General features: G+C 36.6%; 1 protein-coding gene across 4 annotated transcripts in view; it reads left to right on the top strand.

Annotated features, from left to right (window-relative positions):
- MYBPC1 (myosin binding protein C1) overlaps nucleotides 1-23,399 on the top strand; it is a 110,978-nt gene that overhangs the window by 18,733 nt on the left and 68,846 nt on the right. For 3 of the 4 annotated variants that reach the window (XM_083366016.1, XM_083366017.1, XM_083366014.1), the window contains exons 2-9: nucleotides 7,522-7,554; nucleotides 8,911-8,952; nucleotides 13,605-13,637; nucleotides 14,014-14,037; nucleotides 15,353-15,388; nucleotides 17,407-17,496; nucleotides 19,327-19,475; nucleotides 20,113-20,230. In XM_083366016.1, coding sequence (XP_083222142.1) covers nucleotides 7,522-7,554; nucleotides 8,911-8,952; nucleotides 13,605-13,637; nucleotides 14,014-14,037; nucleotides 15,353-15,388; nucleotides 17,407-17,496; nucleotides 19,327-19,475; nucleotides 20,113-20,230 — 525 coding nt within the window. The remainder of the gene's footprint in view (nucleotides 1-7,521; nucleotides 7,555-8,910; nucleotides 8,953-13,604; nucleotides 13,638-14,013; nucleotides 14,038-15,352; nucleotides 15,389-17,406; nucleotides 17,497-19,326; nucleotides 19,476-20,112; nucleotides 20,231-23,399) is intronic. The other variant, XM_083366015.1, reaches the window with a different exon arrangement.

Below are 23,399 nucleotides of genomic sequence, written 5' to 3'. Positions count from 1 at the left end.
GCATCCTGCTATAAAAGTATTTGAAATATTTATTTATTTTTTTTATTTATTAATGGGACTTATATCCCGCCCTATCTCCCGAGGGACTCAGGGCGGCTAACAACAACAAAATTTAAAGGTCTCTGTACAGTAAATTATAATTAAAAATTGAAATAAATTAAGATAAATTAAAGAATAGAGTTAAAATTGTAAACATAATTAAAATCCCTGTCAGTCTAGGTCAGCCAGGTGGAAAAGGAGTGTTTTGAGGCCGCGGCGAAAGGACTGGAGATCTTGGGCCATCCGAAGCTCAGGGGGGAGCTGGTTCCACAGGGTTGGCGCTCCCACAGAGAAGGCTCTTCCCCTGGGGGTCGCAAGCCGACATTGTCTAGCCGACGGTACCCTGAGGAGGCCTTCTCTGTGTGAGCGCACTGGGCGATGGGAATTCGTTCCTGGCAGCAGATGGTCCTGCAAGTATCCCGGGCCTAAGCCATGTAGGGCTTTAAAGGTAAGTACCAGCACCTTAAATCTCACCCGGAGGGCAACCGGCAGCCAATGCAGCTCACGCAGGAGGGGTGTAATATGGGAGTATTGGGGTGCTCCCATCACTACCCGTGCAGCTGCACTCTGCACCAGTTGAAGCCTCCGGGTGGTCTTCAAGGGCAGCCCCATGTAGAGAGCATTGCAGTAGTCTATACGGGAGGTAACGAGTGCGTGGGTGACTGTATGTAGGGCATCTAGCAGTAGGTTCAAGAGTGACAACATAAATTAATTAACTTGTAAAAGCATGAGAACTGTTGAGAAATGCTATTGAAACATGAAATGTTTCAAAAAGCATATAATGGACTTACAACACAGAGGGCAATAACTGAGTGCTGTTTGAAACTTTGAAACTCCCTGTTAAGGAAGTTCAAAAGAATTTCCATTTTGTGTATTTTACTGCTGGCAGACAATGTTTAGATTTAGGCAGGGTTAAGTATGCAAGCTGGTTTTTCTGGTGAGTTGAGTGGGTACTGAACTTTAGCTATTTATTTAGAAATGCATCTTTGTCACCTTTCATGCATAAGTTGCCCTTTATATTTTGCTTCCAAGCAGTTAAGATTAGAAAGAAGCACAAATATCAAGAGGTGTTCAAAGTGCTGTGGTTCATATTTTCATTTAGAAAACATTTAAATCTCTATTCAACTACAGAGATCAGTAGGTGACTTTAAGCCAGTTGTTCTCTCTCAGCCCTTCCAGTTTCTGCAAGCAAAAAAAGATACTAAACTACTGTAGGTGGACCAGTAGATAAAATCATTATGAAGACTTCCTTTCTTTCTTCATAAAATAGTAACAAGAATGTTATACAAATGTATAGTGTAGCTAAGCCAACTCAGAGGAAAATATACAGGTAGTCCTCGGCTTATGACCACTGTTGGGACTTATGACACTAAATAATGTCATGTTACATGACGGCACCTGATGGTATGATCTTTTTTGCCATGGTCATTACGTGAATTTGGCTTCCCCCCTTGACTTTGCTTGTCGGAAGCCAGTTGGGAAGGTTGCAAATGACAATCATGTGACCCCGTGACACTGCAACTGTTGTAAGTACATGCCAGTTGCCAAGCACGCAAATCTCAATCACATGGCTACAAGAGCACTGCAATATCATAAGTGTGAGAAGCAACTGTAACTTTTTTCCATGCCCTGAAAACTTTGAACTGTCACTAAACAAATGGTCATAAGTCAAGTGCTACCTATGGATGAAGATTCTTACTGGAATAGAAAACCAGTCTCACTAATGTGTGTGAATGCTGCTGCCAGATTGAGCCATGGCTTATCATAGCCCACCAGTTTGTTTCTTATATTGGCCATCCAGATGCCTGTAGGTTACCTGCAAACAGAAGATGGCAGTATTTCACTCCTCCATCTTTATCTCCTTTGTGATAGGAAAAATGCCCACCTAAATAAGGAGCCAGAGCATTTGAAGACAGATGCAATGAAGTATATTTTATTGGCAGTGATTAATGGCCTCCTGGCCAAAACACACAAAAAACTGGTTTCAGCAGAGGTATATATACCTATAGATATGTTACACAAGACTCACAAAGGCAACATAAATCATAGAGTGGCCATACTATAGCCTGACCTGGAGCCTCTAAACTCTATATTCCTAGGGAAGCTTCAAACCAGCCCTTTCTGTATATTAGCACCTTCTATCATAAACAATGTCATTTCACACCAAAAAAACCCCCCAACAATCTGATTTTTGTTATCAAACTCTTTGCCTTCCAGGGTCATCAGGGGGTTTTAATTTGCCCATTTCTTCTGTGCAATCCAAAATCCTTCACAAGGATCATGAATGCAAGCTAAGAATATTAGGATCCTCCACACCCTGCAGTATTAGGCATTTGGGGGCATGCTGACCCCAATCTAGAAACACATTCAGTCTTAAAACCTAATTACTCTTAATAGAGCTAAATATCTGTGGAGATTCTCAAATTCTTTCTCTCAATAGAGGGGGAGGGATACAACACCATCTATCTTCAGTCTACAACACAGTCCTGTCAACAGTTCCAAGAAGGCTCCACACCCATTTGCACTACTCAGGTGAACCTGATGACACAGATAAACCTCCAGGTGGCCTCAACAACTCTCTAAAACAGGGGTGTCAAACTGCCAGCCTGTGGGCCGGTTTCATCATACCAAAGCTGCACCCACCCCATTGCTTTCAATGCAAAATGAGTCGTGATACATCGTGACATGTCATGTGACATGGCAAGTTTGATACCCGTGCTCTAAAAAAAATGCAAATGATCAGCTGTCTGCAAGGAGTATAAATCCTGCCATTCCCCACTATCCAGTCAGAGCTGAAGAAGCGTCCTGGATGAGAATCAAAATGTCTTCAAGAAAAACAAGAGTCCTTTGGGACTCTTAATAGACCTTTCCATAAAAAAATCCAGTTCCTTTCTAAGCTATCTAAATCAGTGTGGCCATTGCCTTGTCTTGAAGTAGTATATACCCACAGATTAATTATGTTGTATTTTGAAGGTTCATTGGTCTTGATTTCTCCATGCTTTGCATAAGTTTAGAGATCTTGATCAAGTCCCCACCTGAGTCATGGTTTTTTCCAAGCTAAAGACAAACCTTCTTACCTTTTCTTATAGGAAAGTGATTGAGCTGCCTGACCATTTTAGAGGAACTTATTTCAAGCTCATTTAAACCCTTTGTTTTTCAAACGAGTACTGTATACAGCTTTTCAGATGAAAATGTATTGGAGGTTATCTGAGAGTATTATTAAGTTGAGCATTTTATTTTCAATCTCATTCCAAATGATTCCTAACATTGACTGTGCCTTTTTCTTCCATCCATGTGTCAGCAGATACTCTCAATAAACTCAATAAACTACTGGAAAGATGGGATTTAGCGCTGCAGAATCCATGCAGATTTTTCCTCTGTATTTAGTAATTTCTTCTTTGATTAATACCAATTTGCAGGGAGCAGACATTAAACTGACTAGTCTATAATTTCCTACCTCTCCTTTGGGTCCATTTTTAAAAACTGGTGTCACATTGGCTACCTTCCAGTTCTATCCTAGTGAGTCCAATATAAGGAATAAAATACTGTAAAGGGGTCTGAGGCCTTTAAAAATTATTGGGTGGATGTCATCAGCATTCAGCAATTTATTACTGTATAGTCCAGGGGTAGGCAACCTTGGCTCTTTTATGACTCGTGGACTTCAACTCCCAGAATCCATGCTGGCTCAGGAATTCTGGGAGTTGAAGTCCATGAGTCATAAAAGAGCCAAGGTTGCCTATGCCTGGTATAGTCTCTCAAGAGGTCCCAGAATATCTTCTCTTGTTACATCAACTGGCTTCTCTCAATCGGAGACATAGGAATGTTCTCCTCTATCTTCTGTAGCAAATACAGAGGCCAAGAATTCATTCAATTTTTCATCAATCCCACAGTATCCTTATTCCTCCTCTTCCATCTAACAAATCACCTGGTTTTTTGGCTGGTTTTCTGCACTGAATAGAATGAAAAAAAGTTCTGATTGATTGTTTATCATACCCTCCTTAACTTCTTCTTCTTCCTCAGAGTTTATATTCCTTTTTGCTCTTGGTGGGTTTTCCAATTTCTGGAGGAAGTCTTCTTTATTAGCTCAATGTCTATGGAGATTCTCAGTCATCCAGGTCATAGTTGTCCCAAAGGTGCTTCTTTCATGAGGCAATTGGACTTCAAAGAAAAACAAGAAAGTCCAATTTGTCAAGGAATAATTCTTCCTATCAGAGGGCGATGGACCGTGCTTCAGATGATACATAATGCGTGTGGGTGAAGGAAATAAAACCCGACACATATTCTATTAAAAAAAAACTTTAATCACAAAAGAAATATATATATAAACAAAGCTTACTGACTACATCCTCTCTCATCAGACAGTAAAAAGGAAAAAAAAATAAAGACAAAGACTAGAAAAACTTTTTACGCTTGCGCACACAGCAAAGCTAACTCATAACATAGCTAGACCACATGACATTCACTATGGTTACCAGATAGGTTATCAACACAGGTGCAGAACAGAAGGAAATGTACAATTAGAATTGAGCTTTTCGGACGAACTAAAAAAAAATTGCAGTGACACAATTGCCTCGTGAAAAAAGCACATTCTTTATCAGGATTCTGGGAGGAGCCCTGTAGCCGTCGTCCTGAACTTGGTTGACCTTTTCTTACATTGTGTGATTCATTCCACTTGGGCTTCAATTGTTGTGATTTAAAATCATCTCTAAGCATTACAAAGAAATTTGATCCTCTTAACTTTTCTGTCTCTTTTTCACCAGTCCTAACATTTTTCAGAACTTTCTCACTTTGTATTTAACTGAAACAATGGTGGCTTCCCGCTTGCATGCAAGTTAAAGGTCATTGTTTCCTATTAAGGTAAAAAGGTAAAGGTTTCCCCGCACATGTGTGCTAGTCATTTCCAACTGTAGGGGCCGGTGCTCATCTCCGTTTCAAAGCCGAAGAGCCAGCGCTTGTCTGAGGACGTCTCTGTGGTCATGTAGCCGGCATGACTAGACGCCAAAGGCGCACGGAACGCTGTTACCTTCCCACCGTAGTGGTCCCTATTTTTCTACTTGCATTTTTACGTGCTTTCGAACTGCTAGGTTGGCAGAAGCTGGGACGAGTAACAGGCGCTCACTCTGTTATGCGGCACTCGGGATTCGACCCGCCAAACTGCCGACCATCTGATCGACAAGCTCAGCGTCCTAACCAACTGAGCCACCGTGTCCTATTAGTTACACACAAATGCCTCACACCAGATTACGGTTACCACCTAGATTTTTATCAAGGTTGTCTCTATAGGTAGTCCTCGACTTACAACCACAATTGAGCCCAAATTTTCTGTTGCTAAGTGAAACAGTTGTTAAGTGAGTTTTGCCTCATGTTACAACCTTTATTGCCACAATTGTTAAGTTAGTAACATGGTTGTTAAGGGAATCTGGCTTCCCCATTAACTTTGCTTGTCAGAAGTTCGCAAAGGAGGATCGTATGAACCCAGGACAACTGTCATAAATATGAACCTTTTGCCAAGGAGCTAAATTCTGATCACGTGACCACATGACGGTTGTAAGTGTGCAAAACAGTCACTAGTCACTTTTTTCAGTTCTGTTGTAACCTGGAATGGTCACAAAACGAATGGTTGTAAATCAAGGGCTACCTGTATTCTGATTAGAAGCACTACTAACAGTTCTAAGGAACAGCTATTTAAATCACCTAGAAATTTGTTTTCTTTGTCATAGCCACAGCCATATTCAGGTAGTCTGTGACTGCCAACAGAATTTCTGTTGCTAAGCAAGGTGGTTGGTAACCAAGTTGCACCCTATTTTATGATCTTTTTTACCAAGGTTGTTAAGTGAATAACTGCACTTGTTAATGGACTCATGCAGTCATTAAGCAAAATCTAGCTTCTCCCATTGATTTCACATGGCAGAAGCTGGCTGGGAAGTTCACAAATCACAAATCACATGACCACAGGATGCTGCAACCATTGTAGATACATTCTGGTTGCCAAGCACCTAAATTTTGATTGTGTAACTGTGGGGAAGCTGCAACAGATGTGTGAGTACTGATCGCAAGTCACGTTTTTCAACGTGCCATCATGCAGTCACTAAACAAATGATTGTAGGTCAAGGACTACTTGTATACAGTTTGTGTGAGGATAATTGAAGTCCCTTTGGAGCTTCCCTAATTTTTGTCACCCAAACAGCATGTGAACAAAATGCAGGAAAACAAGTCTGCACTACTACCATTAAATGTCAGTGGGCTCTTAATAAATGCTAGTAAAATGGGTGTAGATCCCCCATAGCCTTCCGGGCATTACAGTTCATAGCAGCCTCATCTAACATGGCTAACAGAAGGAAAGCTGAGAAAAGTATTTTAACAACATCTGAAGCACCACAGGATTGCAAGTAGGATAGTGGCGCAATGCATTCAAGAAGGGTCCTATTTAAAACACACTGACATGCATGAAATAACCTTCCATGTGGGTAAGCCAAAAGTGAGCCTCTAGTCTAGGCAGTTGAGTTATATTCCATGTTCGGTTGAGCCTACGGGCATTCTTAGGATGCTATGTAAGACAAGGCCCTCATACCAACCACCCCTGTTGTCCCCCACCTAAAATCTATTGCAGATGCTCAGTTGTCTATGTAGGATTAAATGTTCTAATATAAGGACAAAGTCACGGGTGCGAACACTGCACTGTTCAAAGCCAACTGTTCAATGATCCACTGATGAAACCATGATTAATACCGTAGAAGTTTAGTTTTGTAAATTAGGGTTCAGTAACCTTTTTTTCCCCTGTTGGGGTAATATTTTGGACATTGCATTGTCAGTAGAGTTTCCTCACATTCACAGTTAAAAGAGGTGGGGATAATTATTCTCTAAAATCCCTTCTCCTATTATCTTTCTGACAACACTTCCTCTCTCTCCCAAACTATGGGCTGCGGGGGAAGAATAGAAGTCTGAAGAGGTGTCTGGGCTGGCTTCCTTCATAGCAGATTGGAAATGAGACAGAGGTTGCATGAAATCAGACTAGAGGCTACATGAAAAAGTGCTGAACCCAACCCTGCTGCCAATCCTACTTTTGCTTGGAGAAAAAGATATTTTTAGGTGTCGTGCAAGTAATTTTTCAAGACATGGGGGCAATATAGATTGTCAGCATTTTGGGAATAAACTCTTTTGTATTAAATGTTTGCAAAATATTGTGCATTAACATTTGCCTCATAATAAAGATAGCCTATTTATTATAGAAAAGAGGAGAAAAACCTTCAAGGGCAAGTGATTTGCTTTTTAAAAAAAAACACCTCCTGAAATAATGCACCATATTGTAATAGACTATATGCAAATAGAATCCAGTTGTGTACATATTTATAAGAAGTCTGATCTGATTTTTTAAACTATTATAATACAAAATTTATATTACTATGCAGTAAAATAGAAGCATCATTGTGCATGCTTCTTTTTTTCAGAATGTTATAAATATCTTTCTTTTAACCTTTTCAGATACACCAGCAACAGAAAGTGCACCTCCTCCAGGTTAGTAAAATACATACATACATACATACATACATACATACATACATACATACATACACACACACACACACACACATACATATATACATATATACATACACACACATACTGTAAGTTTGTTAAAATAGCAGAATACTGTAAAGGTCTCATTAGGAACATAAAGAAGTGATTAGAACTTTAAACTTGTTCTACCACACAATTTTTTTGTGTTGTTGAGTTTCTGAGAATCTCTCTTTACATGGATGTTGTTCCCAGTATTCTATATTGTCTTGGAAATTGAAAGATCAAACTTTCTTAGATTAAACTTGCTTCCTGTTGACTACATGGACACATCCATACTGTTTTTCAGCAGCATCTTCTGAGATGTAGATCTATGAGGGTGAAAGTTCGTTCTCTGAGCTTGTGGGTTGGTTTCTCATTACCAGGCTAGGTAACATCTTCACTAAACACCATACCCACAAAGATGATGCCACTACAAAACACTCCATATCCACAGAAACCATTATGAAACTCCTGTATCTATACCTCAACACATACTTCAAGTTCAATGGGAAAACGTACAAGCAATCACAAGATACCCTGATGGGATCACCCATATCAGGCCTAATAGCAGAAGCACTGAAGATGTTACTTAGCTTGGTAACGAAATGTTTGGAAACCAACCCACAAGTTCAGAAAATGAACCTTCACCCTCATCCTTCACCCAAGCTACAGACATCCGCCAGTAATGTAGATCTATATCTACTGAGGCTAGCCTACAATCCATGGATTTTCTGATAGTCCTTCAAATAGGCACCATAGGAACCCTGCTTAGTTTTTCAAGATCAGCCAGAGTGATTGAAGTGCTCTCAATTACTGTGGTAACCTTGGGGAAATTAGGGAGGTTTATTTATAAAATAAGCCATCATAGTTCTACGTTAGTACAGGAAGCAAATGCAGTCTTTCTCATTTTTCTTCATCCCTATTGATTACTCTGATCATATTCTAAATTGAGTTTTTTTCCTCATAGCTATTGTTAGTAGATGTCATTGCATTATTTCATCTCCTGAACAAGTACCCATGTTTTAAGTGCAGACTGATGGAAACTGTAATTCACCATATGTGAATAGGTGTCATTCCAATCCTTAGGAGACTGCATTCTAACAAGCAGTTTTTAAAAAACAATAAATGTAAAGATCCAGATTTATGTTATGCTGAAGGTGTTCAAGTTATTTGTAATACTGCTATGGAGTATACCAATAGCCTAGTTTATACATTTAAAATGTTGATATAATATTAATACTAGTAGTGGAAACATACACAATATTTATGATCAGGGTGTTTCTTTTAAAAAATGTGCTTCTATTTCCTATATAGTAGAAACTAAAGCTCAGGAAGATGGGAATCCCCCAGAAAAAGGTGAGTACGAATATTCTACAAAAACTAGACGAGATTCTACAGTTCAGGTAGATTATGTTTTTGTTCTTCCTTTTTTTTTAAAAAAAATTTCACAGTTCCTTTAATATACCACAAACTAACCAATGAAATATAAACATTTTTTCAAGTATTTAACATTTGTTATATCAGTAATGCTGTAGGTATTATATATATCGCCATACATAAATACACACACGTAAGTTTGGGTGCTGCTTGTCCATTTCCCCTTTCACTGTATCCACCCTCCTTCTCTCTCTTCCCTCTTCTCTACTTTCTTTCTCCCTTTCTCCTTTCTTTCCTACTTCCCTCTTCTTCCTCTCCTCTCCTCTTTCCCTCACCACTCCCCTCCCGTTTGTCCCCACTTCTCCTCCTCTTTCCCTCCAACCTTCCTACTTCCTTCCCCCTCCTCTACTCTCTTCCCTCTCTCCTCTCCTTTCTTCCCTCCCATTCCTCTTCTGATACAATTCAGGGGTGATGTCCGAGCAGATCCTCTCCTTAGATTTTCAATGTCTATATTGGGTATGATAATATCCTTATCTCCTCATTTTTCTTCCATCTAAATTAGCGTTAGCTGTCTTTTAAGCATATTCTCTTTTTCACCCACTCGTAAATTTTTCCCCAAATTTCATAATACTCTGACTCTGTCTTATCTTTAATCATCATTGTTAATCTATTCATTTCTCCACATTCCATTATTTTCCTGATCACCTCTCCAATCCCCTACTGGATTTGGATTTCATTTCTTTTAAAAATGTAATTACGTATACGTTCCTGGATTATTTCTGTACATGTCTCAGAGCCAACGTTTACTCACTGTCTTTTCTCTCTTTTCCTTTATCAATAGATTTGGTCCATTATTACACTTTTTATCCTAGAAAGAATACGTCTAACTTTTTTGGGTAGAGTAAAACAATCTGTAGTCACTTATGATTTAACATCTTAATACTAGATCATTATAGCATACATTATATATACCCTGGAAAAGCTTCATATAAAATGTCTCCATTGGTCTGGAATAAAATTATTCAAAGTTGTAATTCCAGTATTATTCAACATATGGGTATACAGACAGAGAGAGAGAGAGATAGAGATATGTACATGCACATACATATGACATTTGTTTGTTCAAATATGCAATGTATGATATATGTATAAATGTTTTTCATATATTTTATTCTATAATATTCATTTATTAACATCCTTTTTTTCAGAAAATATAGCAACTACTATATGCCTATAACTTGGAATGCTAACATTAATAACATTCTCTAAATTCCATCAGGTATTCAGCTGTCTAATGAGCCATCTGTTATGTCATTTTAACTTATTCTAGCCTGCTTCTACTTTGTCAACACATGGAGTTTGTGATTGCAGTTTCTATGAAATCTGTCTACAACATCTCTCTTGCTTTCTAGAATATGTTTACCATTTTTAAAGTTGCATCAACCATGACAGGTCTGGAAATGCGGCAGAGACAAATTTTCATCACACTTTTCAACTGTCTTACATCTTATAAATGCTAAATAAGTTGTCCTTTTCCTTCTTTCATGCTGTATTCTTTCAATAGCCATTACAGTAGAGATCTATTCACAGGCCCTCGGGAGAAATACTGGAATTACTGACTGTATTTCTACAGTTGTTATTTCTTTATTTCACTTTTTATATTTTATTCCACTTTTATATGTATGTGGCACACATATTATGGCAACATATGCTGTGCAGTTAAGGGAAAGGATTTTCTAAAAGTTAAATATCCATTTTTAAAAGATGTTGAGATGTGATTAAAGTCAAATATATTTTTGAAGAATAATTTTGAATCACAGTAATAGCTTGGATTCAGATTATCCAGACGATTCCACTTCTGCAATAATTTTAATTCAGAATTTCTTCCAACTCAAATATTGGTCCCCATTGTTTAATAAGGATTGCTTAACAACTTTAAGCATCCATATACACAATGAGGAGCAGCAATATTGTTTACAAAGCATTCAGTTTTATGCTCATTGTTACACTTCAGTGAAACATTCTCACTGAGAATAGTGAGTTTGCTTTCCTTAACAGACATATTCTTATCATTTTTAGATAAATTAAATAAAAGAATAAATCTATACTTCTATGAGCACCAACTCTGGTATATGAGTGAAAATATAGTAAGTTATAACTAACTCTGAGCACAATAACTAAAATGTATCAAAGAGGGAATCATAAAATTTCAGGATGAACAGACTTTCCACTTAGTTGAGACCAGGGGTAGGCAACCTTGGCTCTTTTATGACTCTTGGACTTCAACTCAGGAATTCTGGGAGTTGAAGTCCACAAGTCATAAAAGAGTCAAGGTTGCCTACCCCTGGTTTAGACCTTTGCTTTAATGTTTGCTCCCCTCTTTTCAGAATTTCTTCACTAAATTTTTACAAAGCAGCAATCATATAGGTCTATGCTATCAACATACCAAATCATTATAATAAATGTATGTAAAATTAAAAACAATTTCACTGTTTCAAGAATTACATTACTAAATGTATTTATTAAAATTTCAATTGCAAAAAAATGGAGAATGAAATAATTATCATGTTTTTACCATCAGGTCTGATTTGGGGACACTCTATTTATTATTTTTAATGACAGTATTAATATAGATTAGATTTTATTTTTCATTTTAAGCAAGTTACAATTGTTAATCATGCCTTCATTTCATAGAAAAAAGAATCCATTCATTCCTAATTACAAAGCCAGTTAGGGGGAAAAAATCAATATTAAGCCTTTCTGTTTCCAGTGGCTGTTGGAATTATAATTGTTTTTCATACTAAATAGTCCATTTTTACTGTTCCAGTTTCTCAGATCTCTCAATAAAATAGTAAGGAGGCCTACAAAATATTGTAGCCATGTGGTAGAATTCTTGATTGACTGGATTACAATTGTGTCAAATCTACCACCACCACCCCTTTGCTATTATTTCTAATAAATATCAATGCTCCAAACCTGACAATTGGATTTCTCAATTTTCAGCCCTGTATTGAAAGTGATGAAGATTTCTGACATATCAGCTCTTCTTCTTGCTTTTTTTTTCATGATTTTGACTGAAAGGCAGTTTGTACCACTCGGAAGGGTATTTTCTGGGCCTGTTCCTCAGCTAAGACTTCCTCTCTTTGTAATGAGAAGCAACAGCTGAGAACTGGAAACGACAATTTTGAAATATTGGGAGGAAAAATGTCTATTTCTGCCAGAGCGAGTGCATGGTGCATGAGGCATCAAAATGGGAGCTCTGATCATGTGATTGAAGCCCTGCCTCTTTTAAATGTCTCAGTGCCACACAATTTTTAAAAAGAACAGGACTTCAATCACATGTTGTTGGTGTCACATTTACTTTTTTTAACATGCACACACAAACACACACAGTGATATCCCCAGGTGGTTTATAGTCAAGAGTAAATTTTAAAATGTTTTTTTCCCTGATGTTAATGTAAAATATCAGGAAACAGAAGGCAGAATCAAAAATCCTGATTTTATCTTAAAAGCTTACAAGCATCTAGATAATCTTCTAGAACTCTGCTAATAGTATGTTCACTAACAGAATAACAGAATTGGAAGAAGCCTTGGAGGTCTTCTAGTTCAGCCCTCTATTCAAGCAGGAAATCCTATACCGTTTCAAACAAATGGTTATCCAATCTCTTCTTAAAAACCTCCAGTATTGGAGCACCTACAATTTCTGGAAGCAAGCTGTTTCCCTGATTAATTGTTCTGTCAGGAAAATTCTCCTTAGTTCTAGATTGCTCCTCTTCTTGATTAGTATCCATCCATTGCTTCTTGTCCTGCCTTCAGGTTCTTTGGAGAATAGGTTGCCCCCCTCTTCTTTGTGGCAGCCCCTTAGAAATTGGAACGCTGCTATCATGTCACTCTTAGTCCGTTTCTTAATAGTGTAATAGTAATGTTTCTTAATATTATTGTAGAAGCAGTGCTTTTTTTGAAGAAAAAAAAGTGCCGGACCTCACACAGCCTTGCCTACCCTACAAGGTTCCATCCAAAAAAGGTGCCAGAACTCCGTTCTGGGCATTCTATGAAAAAAAAGCCCTGTGTAGAAGTAAATATTATTGGATGAAGTCCTCATTATTGTTTTTAATTGATTTCAGTTTTAGGGCCCATTAACTTATGATGAGTAATCTTAATGCTTAATTCTTCCTTTGAAAGCTGTTTAAACTTAATAGGCTTGCATACAAGTCTGGGTTCACACAATATACTGGACACTGTGCAGTATAGCATAGTATGTCCAAAAACATAAAACCATAACGGCCTTTTTGCCATAATATGCTATGACAATTACAGCATTTCCACAAGAGGCTGAACTATGATCTTTCCCCCCCCCTTTCCATTCATTCAAACTGTGATCTTCCCAACCCCTTTTAGTTTAGTGTAACATGTTATGCAAACCCAACCCTGTGTGTTAATTTTGAAAGAAATAATAGGCATGCCATTTATATTTTTACATACATATCTTTATGTGAATGAAGAAAAATAATTGTTTGATTTTAGCACTTTTTGTTCTTTTTTAAATTCTTGATTATATTATTTTTGCCTCTTAAAAAAACTCAAAAAAATCATGGTGATGAATATATCTATGGTACACATTTTACTTGCAGACGGAAACGTCACTGAAACAACATCTTCTTCAGGTCAGATCTATGGTTGACCTTGATTTTCATTGTAACTTTTTTGTATTCCACTTCCCCACTCAGTTTTTGTATTTTGTGTCTAACAAACACAACCATTTTGAAAGCTCCCATTCAAACCCATGTTTTAATAATGGATTACACGTCATATATCCCATTTTTGTTTTTGCGTGAAGCATTAAAGTTGACCACTTCATCTGCTCGATCCCATAAAGCTTTCTCCACAAATTTACCTTTGTCATTATCAGCTTCCCAGTTATCATAGTTTTTCCTTCCTCCTATTACAGGTTTCTTGTTTCCCTCCATTTTTACTAAACTACATTGTTGCTTTTACTTGTCACAATTCTCTATTTTACCTGTTATGTATTTCTTTTTACAGATGAAGAGGATTCTTCAGCAACAGGTTAGGAGGACTATTCCATTTAATGTTATATGATAGCAATAGCAATAGCACTTAGACTTATATACCGCTTCACAGTGCTTTACAGCCCTCTCTAAGCAGTTTACAGAGTCAGCATATTGCCCCAACAATCTGGGTCCTCATTTTACCAACCTTGGAAAGATGGAAGGCTGAGTCAACTACATTCTAACCACTGCGCCACCACGATATTAGGATAAAATATGAAGAGCTATTAAGATTCAGTTCTTCTGTTCCCAATCAGGGATAATTTCATCTAAAAGAAACCAGATATTTTTGTAAATTCATTTTGGAACAACCCCCCCCCCCAGTGCATTTCAGTAGAACTTCCCAATAAAAGACTTTGAAAGGCTATGTTTTAAAAATCTGCTATCCTTTATGAAGAAATGTATTCCAAAATATTTTAAGAAATATTTTTAAAAATAGCCTAACAATTATTTATTTATTTATATTTATATACAACTTCTTTAACATGACAAAACTCAAGAATAAGCACAATATGATGACCAGGTTGATTAATGAGAATATAAATCGTTCTGCTGGATCAGATGAAAAATCAGATTATTGTAGCCATAAACATCCAGGATGGAAGCAAGAAATGGGGCAAATAAACATCACCACACATAATGCAAGTTGTAAGCTTGTGTCAAATATCAAGATGTGAATAATTGCACTATTTGTGTGATGATGCCATGAATGCTATGTCATCATTTTAACATCATGAGGTTGACAGCTATGCCAACCAGAATGCAGGTAGGAGCTGTTATGGGGACATTCTCTGAAATTACTGGGAGAGGAAATTTAAAAATCCACATACTTCTATGCCCCTGGAATGAGAAAAACATTTGCCCATATTGAAGAGACTGTACTTTAAATTTTAGAAGAAAAGAAAAGAGATGGTGCTCTTCTCTGTCTTTGTTCCTTCTGCTCTGTTGAGATTAGGAATAGTTGGGAATATTGTCTGAGGCGCTACCATAGCCATCCAAAGCATTTTGGATTGAGTGGCCATAATAAACTTATAGTAAATAATAATACCACTACCAATTGAAAAGTATTCCACAGTTAGGATTGCTCTATCCATTAACAAAGGGTTAGGGTTAGGGTTAGGGTTATCTCAAAGACCAAACCGCTCAGCTTCAACAAAATGATCCCACTGTCCTCTTAAACAATTCATTATAATTTATAATTTTCCTCCTTTTCTTTTAACATACAAGGTGTCCACAATTCTAAATAGTCAATTAAGCAATCAAGATAATAACTTTTGAATGTTGATATCATCCAGTTTATGCTTACTTTTCAGATGGTACAAATAAACCTGGAGAGAGAAAGGACTCAGGTGAGATACGCCAAAACTGAAGAAGAGAAAACTCAAAACATTCCAATTTTCATTACCTATTAACATTCTTTTTTGGTAACTTACTTTTTCAGTTGCAAAGTGATTTATGCTCATTATAACTTTTATTCTTGTTTTTTTATATATATATATTTTTTACAGATCTAGATAAAAAGCCTGCTTCAAAGGTTCCTGAAGTCCTAATGTACAAGCACAGCTTCTTATGATCAACGGCTCTTCTCTCTTGTCTCTAGAGTGAAGTTAGAAGCCTCCAATCATATGAAGCTTTGGAGTACATAAGTGCACAATGGTGTTTCAAATGAACTGTGATGTAGGAAATGGATATGGAAAAACTAAAGATTAACTTTTGTTCATACACCACTGTAACTCATTTTTACAAAGGAAATATTTAAAAAATCTATTTTAAACATTTCATATTTGGAGAGCTACTTATTGATTTGTTTAGCAAAATGCACTTAAATTCTTTTAAATTGGTTATCAAATGCATTATATTAGACACAGAAGTTATGTATTCCAGCTATTTTGATCTATTATTTTTCTTCCCTCAGGATTAAACTGCAGAGTAAGAATTATATCATTACTGAAGTATATAGCTGAAAGAAGGAATTTATCTCTAAAGATGAGTTCCTTCACAGAGAAACACATATAGACCAGCCTGGTTGTTGATAGTTAAAGACATTTGGTAACAACACTTGGCAATAAAAAGTTCATATGAAGTTTTTGACATATAGTGTAATATACCATGCATATGATACAGGTAGAAATATGATAAGATTTCGTACGTTCATCCATCCATCATTCTTTGTGAATATACTTGTACTTATATATAAGCAACAATCAACATCAATTGTCCATGATATATATAGGGAGACAAATGTTAAAAAGAGAATCTGTTGGAGTATAAAAAAGTGTGGAGTAAGGCAATTTTTTGGCTGGTTCTTGAAATTCCTCAACAGATTTTTTTTATTAAAATGGCTATTCCTAGTTACTCTCTTTTTCCTCTTAATATGACTCAAGTCTTTAATATTCACTATCCCACAAAGTTGGCCAGAAGACCATAAAGTTAGCACCATCAGTTATATATTAACATTAAACTCTCTATAGCACTATATTCTTCATTAGATTCCAGTAGCATACATCTGTCTAGACTCTAATCCAGAGATTAATATCTTGTACATACCAAACATATGTCTATGCATGCAAGGAATTATATTACATTTGTCTTCTACTGAAAGGATGGAAGACAACTTTCACCAGCAGGATAACTTGTAGCAATTGATATGGAGGATTTTATAACGCAAAAAAAATAATAACCCTTAATTTTTTTTCCTTAGGCAAGGTCAAGGATTAGAAATTGAAAGACCTATTTACCATTGCCCAATACTCTATAGTAGCTAATAGGGACCTGGGCTTCATCTCTGACATTCAGCACTAGGATCTTCACTTCTTTTAGTTGAGCTCTGCCCTAGGTGTTCCCAAGAGTCCACTTTCATTCCACAGTTGGGTGTAGCCAGTGGTGGGATTCAGCCAGTTCGCACCAGTTCAGTAGAACTGGTAGTTAATTTTTTGTTGCCCAGGCCCAGAATGGACTTCCGGAAGCGGCATCCACACAGAGAACCAGTTGTTCACATATTTGAATCCCACCACTAAGTGCAGCTTACAAGTGAGATGGGATCACCCAGCTTGAAACACAAGGAAGCACTCTGTGTTCATTGTTGAAACAAGGAAGCCATTCAAATTGTAAAATTTGTGTGAAGACTGTAACTGATAGTTACAGTTCAGATCACTAGTAAAAAACTCTATTTCATTCATAAGTGTGTGCTCTGTATGACACTTTTCTTATTTCAGTAACCTTATCTTACCCTGAAAGAGAGTTACGGGGAATGCATGCTTATTTTTAAGAAGTAGTATTAATGCTTAAAAAAAACTCAGAAGGTAAGCATTGCTTGATTGATAGGTTCATTTTGATAATGGTTATTTCCCCTTATTTTCTATAGTAGTATGGTCTGCAGGAGAAGAAGGAGAAAAACAAGATTCCCAGAAATCTGTTTTATTTGTTGAAAAACCAAAAGGTGGATCAATTAGCGTAGGTAAGTGTAAAAAGAACAATTATACCAGCAACTCTGTTCATATCTATCTGGCAAAAAAAGACTTGCTTCTCTGTAAATATTTACAGCATAGGATTAGGTTGCATATGTATGCACGATACAGTTCACTTGTTCATATGTGTGCATGATACAGTTCGCTGTGATTATGAATTAACATTGTTCAGGGATCTCTAATCAGTGATTGTAGATATAATGCACTCATACAAATGTATACTTAGCCAACCCATTCCCAGCATTCAGTCAGAATCTCTTTTCCATAAGTGGAAGCTAGTCTTCCATGTCCTACACCCAGAATGAGAAGAACATATCTTGACCTTCCTCAGGGTGACACCCTTTCCAGCCTTGTAAGAGGACTATCATATTTCCTCACAGGCATATTTTCTCAAGGCTAAATTTACCACCACTTTAAATCTCTTTTCATGGGATTTATCTTTTAATCCCTTGATCATTTTCATTGTCCTTCTCTGAACCTATACCAATTTCTCTCAATCCTTAAAGTGTGGTGGTCCAGAATTTGCTGATGATACGGCCTCAAATGGCATCCTTTGCTCTTTTTTGCAGCCACGTCTCTCTGCTAGTCCATGTTCAATTTGCAATCTCCTATTTCTCCAAACCATTTTATACAAGTACAGTTATCCCATCCTACTATCAGTGCATGTGGTGTGTTTTTTACGGAAGAACTTTACATTGGTCTCTACTCAGGTTCTTGTTACTTGCTGATCATTTTCTTTTAGCCTGTTGTTTTTCTGACATCTGGATTATCTATCTATATTTTTTTCCTTTGATACCTTTTCTTCTTTCCATATCCTTTCATTTTCAGTAAGCTTTATATGTAGCCAAATGGGCTGTTCATGTCATAAAGGCATAGCAATGATGCAGTTTGACTAATTGTGGCACTGCAATGTTGTTCTGGGGCCTCTTCTACTACCTCTGGAGCACAAGAAGGCAATAAGTGAAATACTAAAGAAAAGCCCCAAACAACTTGTGAAGTGTTGCAGAAGGTTGCAGAAGTGTTGCTTTCAAGCAGCTTCAAAAGTTCTCCTCAATCATCCCAGTTATTGGAAGCAAATGCAAGGTTGAAATTATGCATGTAAATCTTTCCCTACTCCATTCCCTGTTCCCTAGCAATGATCTGATCCTTAGATAGGGGCTGGATATTTCTTTTTCCCCCCTCTGTTTCTCATGAAACAAACCAGCCATAGTTTAATAACATGCTCTGGTTTCCTTCTGTCGAATTAATTCTTAATAATGAAATAAATAATTTGGTATTTGAGTCTCTTTTTTAATTATTTAAAAATATTTTTTACAAAATAAAAACAAAAATTTAAAGAAAAAATAAAGTAAAGTGAAAAATAAAGTGATGAATAAATAAGGAAAGAAAGAAAAAAGGCAAGGAAGAAAGAAAAAAGAGATATAAAAAAGTGGCTTCTGATTTTCTTTATAGCAAATGCATTTACATTTCTCCCTATATTTATATTCTCCCTATATACCATATTTTGCCCTTTCTAGTTATCAATTTCATGAAGCACAAATTAATTTTTTTCCAGCTATGGCAAAAAGTCCATGAGGGGTTTCAGTCATTGACAAATCTTACTGTCTAAGATTTTTATTGTTAGGGAATTTGCTATTGCCTAATTAAACAAGTCAATTTTGCCATTTCTGCAAATTCTTTAACAATCATTTTTCCATTGTGTGTTTTTCAGAATCTTTCCATCTTTAGAATTTGGTATTTAAATCTCATTTACATGTGTTAGATAGTCCCAATTGATTAATTCTGTTTCGATTTATGTTGGTTGACTTGCTTGTTTTCAGGGCAAAATATCACATTTATAGCCAAAGTAGAAGCTCAGGATCTTCTTCGGAAACCGACTGTTAAATGGTTTAAAGGAAAATGGATGGACTTGGCAAGCAAAGTTGGAAAGCATCTTCAGTTAAAAGAAACATTTGAGCGACAAACCAAGGTATATATATAGAGAGATGACCTATTTCAAAAAATACCATTCAAAATATATTCACCGTTTTTAAAATATCATCAAGTTATGGATCAAATTGTCATTTGTAATTCTGTTAATCTGCAAATGTTAGCACCACAACAAGCATACCCCCAAGAAAACAATTTAAGGTGGTGGGTGGGAGCATTTATCTAAAATCACTTGTTTGGAAAAATAGAAAGATGATATGGGATTGATTGATCAAAGTGATTCTTGTGATTACACATTTATGGATTGTCTTAGACTCAGTCCATAGGAGATAGGTCCCAGGCAAATTGTGAGCTCATAAAATTGCTGGGAGATAGGGAATTGCTGTGATCAAAAGGAGAAGCTATAGCAGACCTGGAGTCACAATTCAATTTGGGAGACCCGAAATTGCTGTCATTTTCTGGGTGGACAGAAGAAGGTCAAAATGGGATTTTGGAAATCAATTATTAACATATTAGTGTGGGAAAATAACAGAACTAAGAAATATGAAAAAGAAGTGGAAAAAAATCAACCCATTTCATTATGTCAAAATACAAGATGCAGATAAGTAAGTGTGTGTAGTTTCCAATTATTCTTGTGATTTTTATATGAATAATTCCATTATACCTTTGAATTTCAGATGTATACATTTGAGATGCAAATAATCAAAGCTAAGGATAATTATGCAGGAAATTATAGATGTGAAGTAACATATAAAGATAAGGTGGATAGTTGTTCTTTTGATCTGGAAGTCCATGGTAAGAATCTTTATATATATATATTTATTAATGGTGAATATATATCAAAGTAAAAACTTTTCCCAGAACTAACCCTGAATTTATTTCCCTACACCATGTTAGATTTCAGGTCCTGTAATTCCACAGACAAAATAGATTAACTTTGTGGTTAAGTGCGATTATAGAAGATGAAATCTAACACAGTCTTGGACTACTTTATATTTACTTAAATTTTAAATGCCCTCCAGGCTAAGAATTTTATTGCATATTTGAAAATTATCTTTCTGTATTTTTAGCACTATTCGGAGATAATGAGCAGGAGTGTGCCTTCCTGAATAGCCTTTTAGAGCTGGACTTGAAATCTACTTTTAAAAGGGTTAAAGGAGTTTTGGCACTGTGAAGTGGGGTTGAGGAAACTAAGCTCAGAAAGAAAAAGAAGAATAGATCAAGAGACTAATAGTAGATAAAAGCATCAAGAATGGGGCAGAATATCATTTGTTAGACCCAATATATTTAGAACTTAATGATACTACTTCCCTAGAGTTTTGCACCTCTGTCCCCATTTCAAAGAAATGTCAGTCATATCTGGATATAAGAATGGTATCAATGTATTGTGATCATGTGGCATCGAGCTCATAACCTAGGCTTTGGGTCCTAGGATATAAAAGATTTCTGACAAAGAATCTTCAGTATACAGGACTCATGAGTTTGATCAGGGGTCTAATTGAAACATCTGGGAAATTCACAAGGTAGAACTTCATAAAGTCTACAGGGCAGATTAGAGATCTATTGCCCTCCTCTACTGCTACTATTGCATTCCAACAACTGGTACTAGCTAACTGTTCCTGAATGTGAAAGTTTCATGTAACATTTTGGCTAATATCTATGGAAAGATCTATCTATCTCCATCATCTTTTAAAACACTCACTTTAATTCATACTTGGCGGGAGAAAAGGACTCAGAATATCTTTGAGCTGGTGAGCTCATGCTATATCCTTGAAGCAATTATTTCTGAAGCTTGCTGAAGTATTCAGTTTATATTTGGACAAAGTGCATGGTGAATACCAGTGCTGACAGCTCAAGACTATAAATTTATCCTTTAGGAATATCAAAAACAGCTTTCATCTTGACTTGAGCAAAAGCTTTTCCCATTAGTAGATCATCATGAAACCCCAAAAGAAAGGGCGTAAGTCTTAAACTCTGTAAAAACCAAAGTTTTCCTATCTTTGTTGACAAAAGGATGAAATAAAAGGCCATCAGATTTTGAATTCTTTTAGCATAGGTATAGATTTGTTTGCAAAAAAAGAAGTGCTTATGCAGACATGTAAGCAGAATTCTCCTCATTATTGCATGATGAAATCATGGTGACTTAGAATCATCAAAAAACCCAGGGGTGTCTACCATTAACACGTCCTATTCTACATTTTTCTAGGAGAGTGAACTGCTTTTTCCAAACAGCAGATGCTGGAAAGTGGGATAATAGGTTTTGGATGATAGAACTGTCTTTGCCAAAATCACTTGGTGAAATGTCCGGTGCAAAGAAAGAGCCAGTCCTATCTTTTAGAAATGAAATGAGAGTTAGAGAAAGGGCCATCTTTGGATTCCCATAGGCAGTACACTATCTTGGATTGTCTGTCTCTCAGAATTGTTTGATGGCAGCCAAGGAACAGAGCAGCAGCAGAAGTTTGGTATCCCAGTTTCATTAAGTTTACAAACAAGATGAAAATCTTCTTAGGGTATATTTTTAAGTCTCAACTCCTAGTCTTAAGATTATGCATAGATGGAAGATCAGAGCTTAATTTTTGTCTAGCATGCTTAAATCTGTCTTAGTGGTCTTATAAGAGAACCAGGTTGGTGTAGTGGTTAAGGCATCAGGCGAGAAACTGGGATACTTTGGACAGGGAACCAACTGGGTGGCTTTGGGCCAATTACTCTCTCTCTCTCTCAGCCCTCAGAAGAAGGCAATGGAAAACCTCTTCTGAAATCTTGCCAAGAAAACTGCAGGGACTTTTCCAGGCAGTTGCCAGGAGTCAACACTAACTTGAAGGGACAAAAAAATTGTCCTATGGAAATCTGCAGCATATAATTCATTTATGGATTAAATTGAGTCCATCCAAGATCAGAGAATTTAGATCTTCAGAATGCCACAAGTCCTGGACCCTGATTGCTGACCATATGGTTTCAGCTGTCAAGATCATCTAGGCAAGCCTTCCAAATATCACAGACTTCCAGTAATTTGGCAGCAAACCCATTAGATCTTCACTTTACCAACATATGTCTACCAGATTACCAAATTCAGCATCTTCATTAATCTGCCGAGGTATCAGGGCACGTTTATGGAATGTCTAGCAGCTGATAGCCAGCTAACCAGACAAACTACAACTTCTGGCTCAATTCAGAAACAGATTGGCAAGTAGCCAACCTCTTGGCAGATGTAAGCTTTCTGCAGGGTAAATTGCTTTGTCTAATTATGAGGCTAATCAACACAAGGTGAAACTGAAATCTGTGCTTACCAATTTAGTCAGATATTTTACTCACTTTTAAAATCATTTCTTCAATGAGTATGAAGAATTTAAGTGATGTCCATTTTATAGAAACACTTGTGATTTATTTTAGATTTACTGGTTATATAAACTTATCTTCTATTTTTAGTCTACTTTGCTATAATAGATTCAAGTAATTAAATAAAATTATTATGATGGATATGGAATCCATGATAAGCAGAACCCATTCTTGTTGGAGTGGGAAATACCCATTTCTTGCATAATTCTTTGGGCACTTTTCAGAAACTGCTCCAGGGGTTTCTTCTGTCTTCCAGAGCAGATTTAAAAGGGCTTCTATCACACAACTTCAGTGCAGGTGTGTGGTTTTGTTTTGTTTTTAACTTCCCATTTTAAGGCAGAGAGAGAATAACTGACCCCAAATCACCTGGATGGCTTCTATGCTTCCCGAAGACTAGAATCTGTGTCTCTCCACTCTTAGCCTTGCACTTTAATCAATGGGCCACACTGATACTCATTCTTATTTATCCTCTTTTTCTGACTTGCTCTCTCTTCACCCCCCCTTCTGTACATAATTTCCTTGATTATTATATTTGATTATATTGCAGATTCAGGTTTGCAAAATTGCTTTCATTTTATGAAGAATCTCTTTTATTACTTTTGATTACTATTAATATAATTTCAGGTAA

Source organism: Vipera ursinii, assembly GCF_947247035.1.
Source record: "Vipera ursinii genome assembly, chromosome: 6".
Lineage (NCBI taxonomy): Eukaryota > Metazoa > Chordata > Lepidosauria > Squamata > Viperidae > Vipera > Vipera ursinii.
This window is presented reverse-complemented; position numbering and strand designations above follow the sequence as displayed.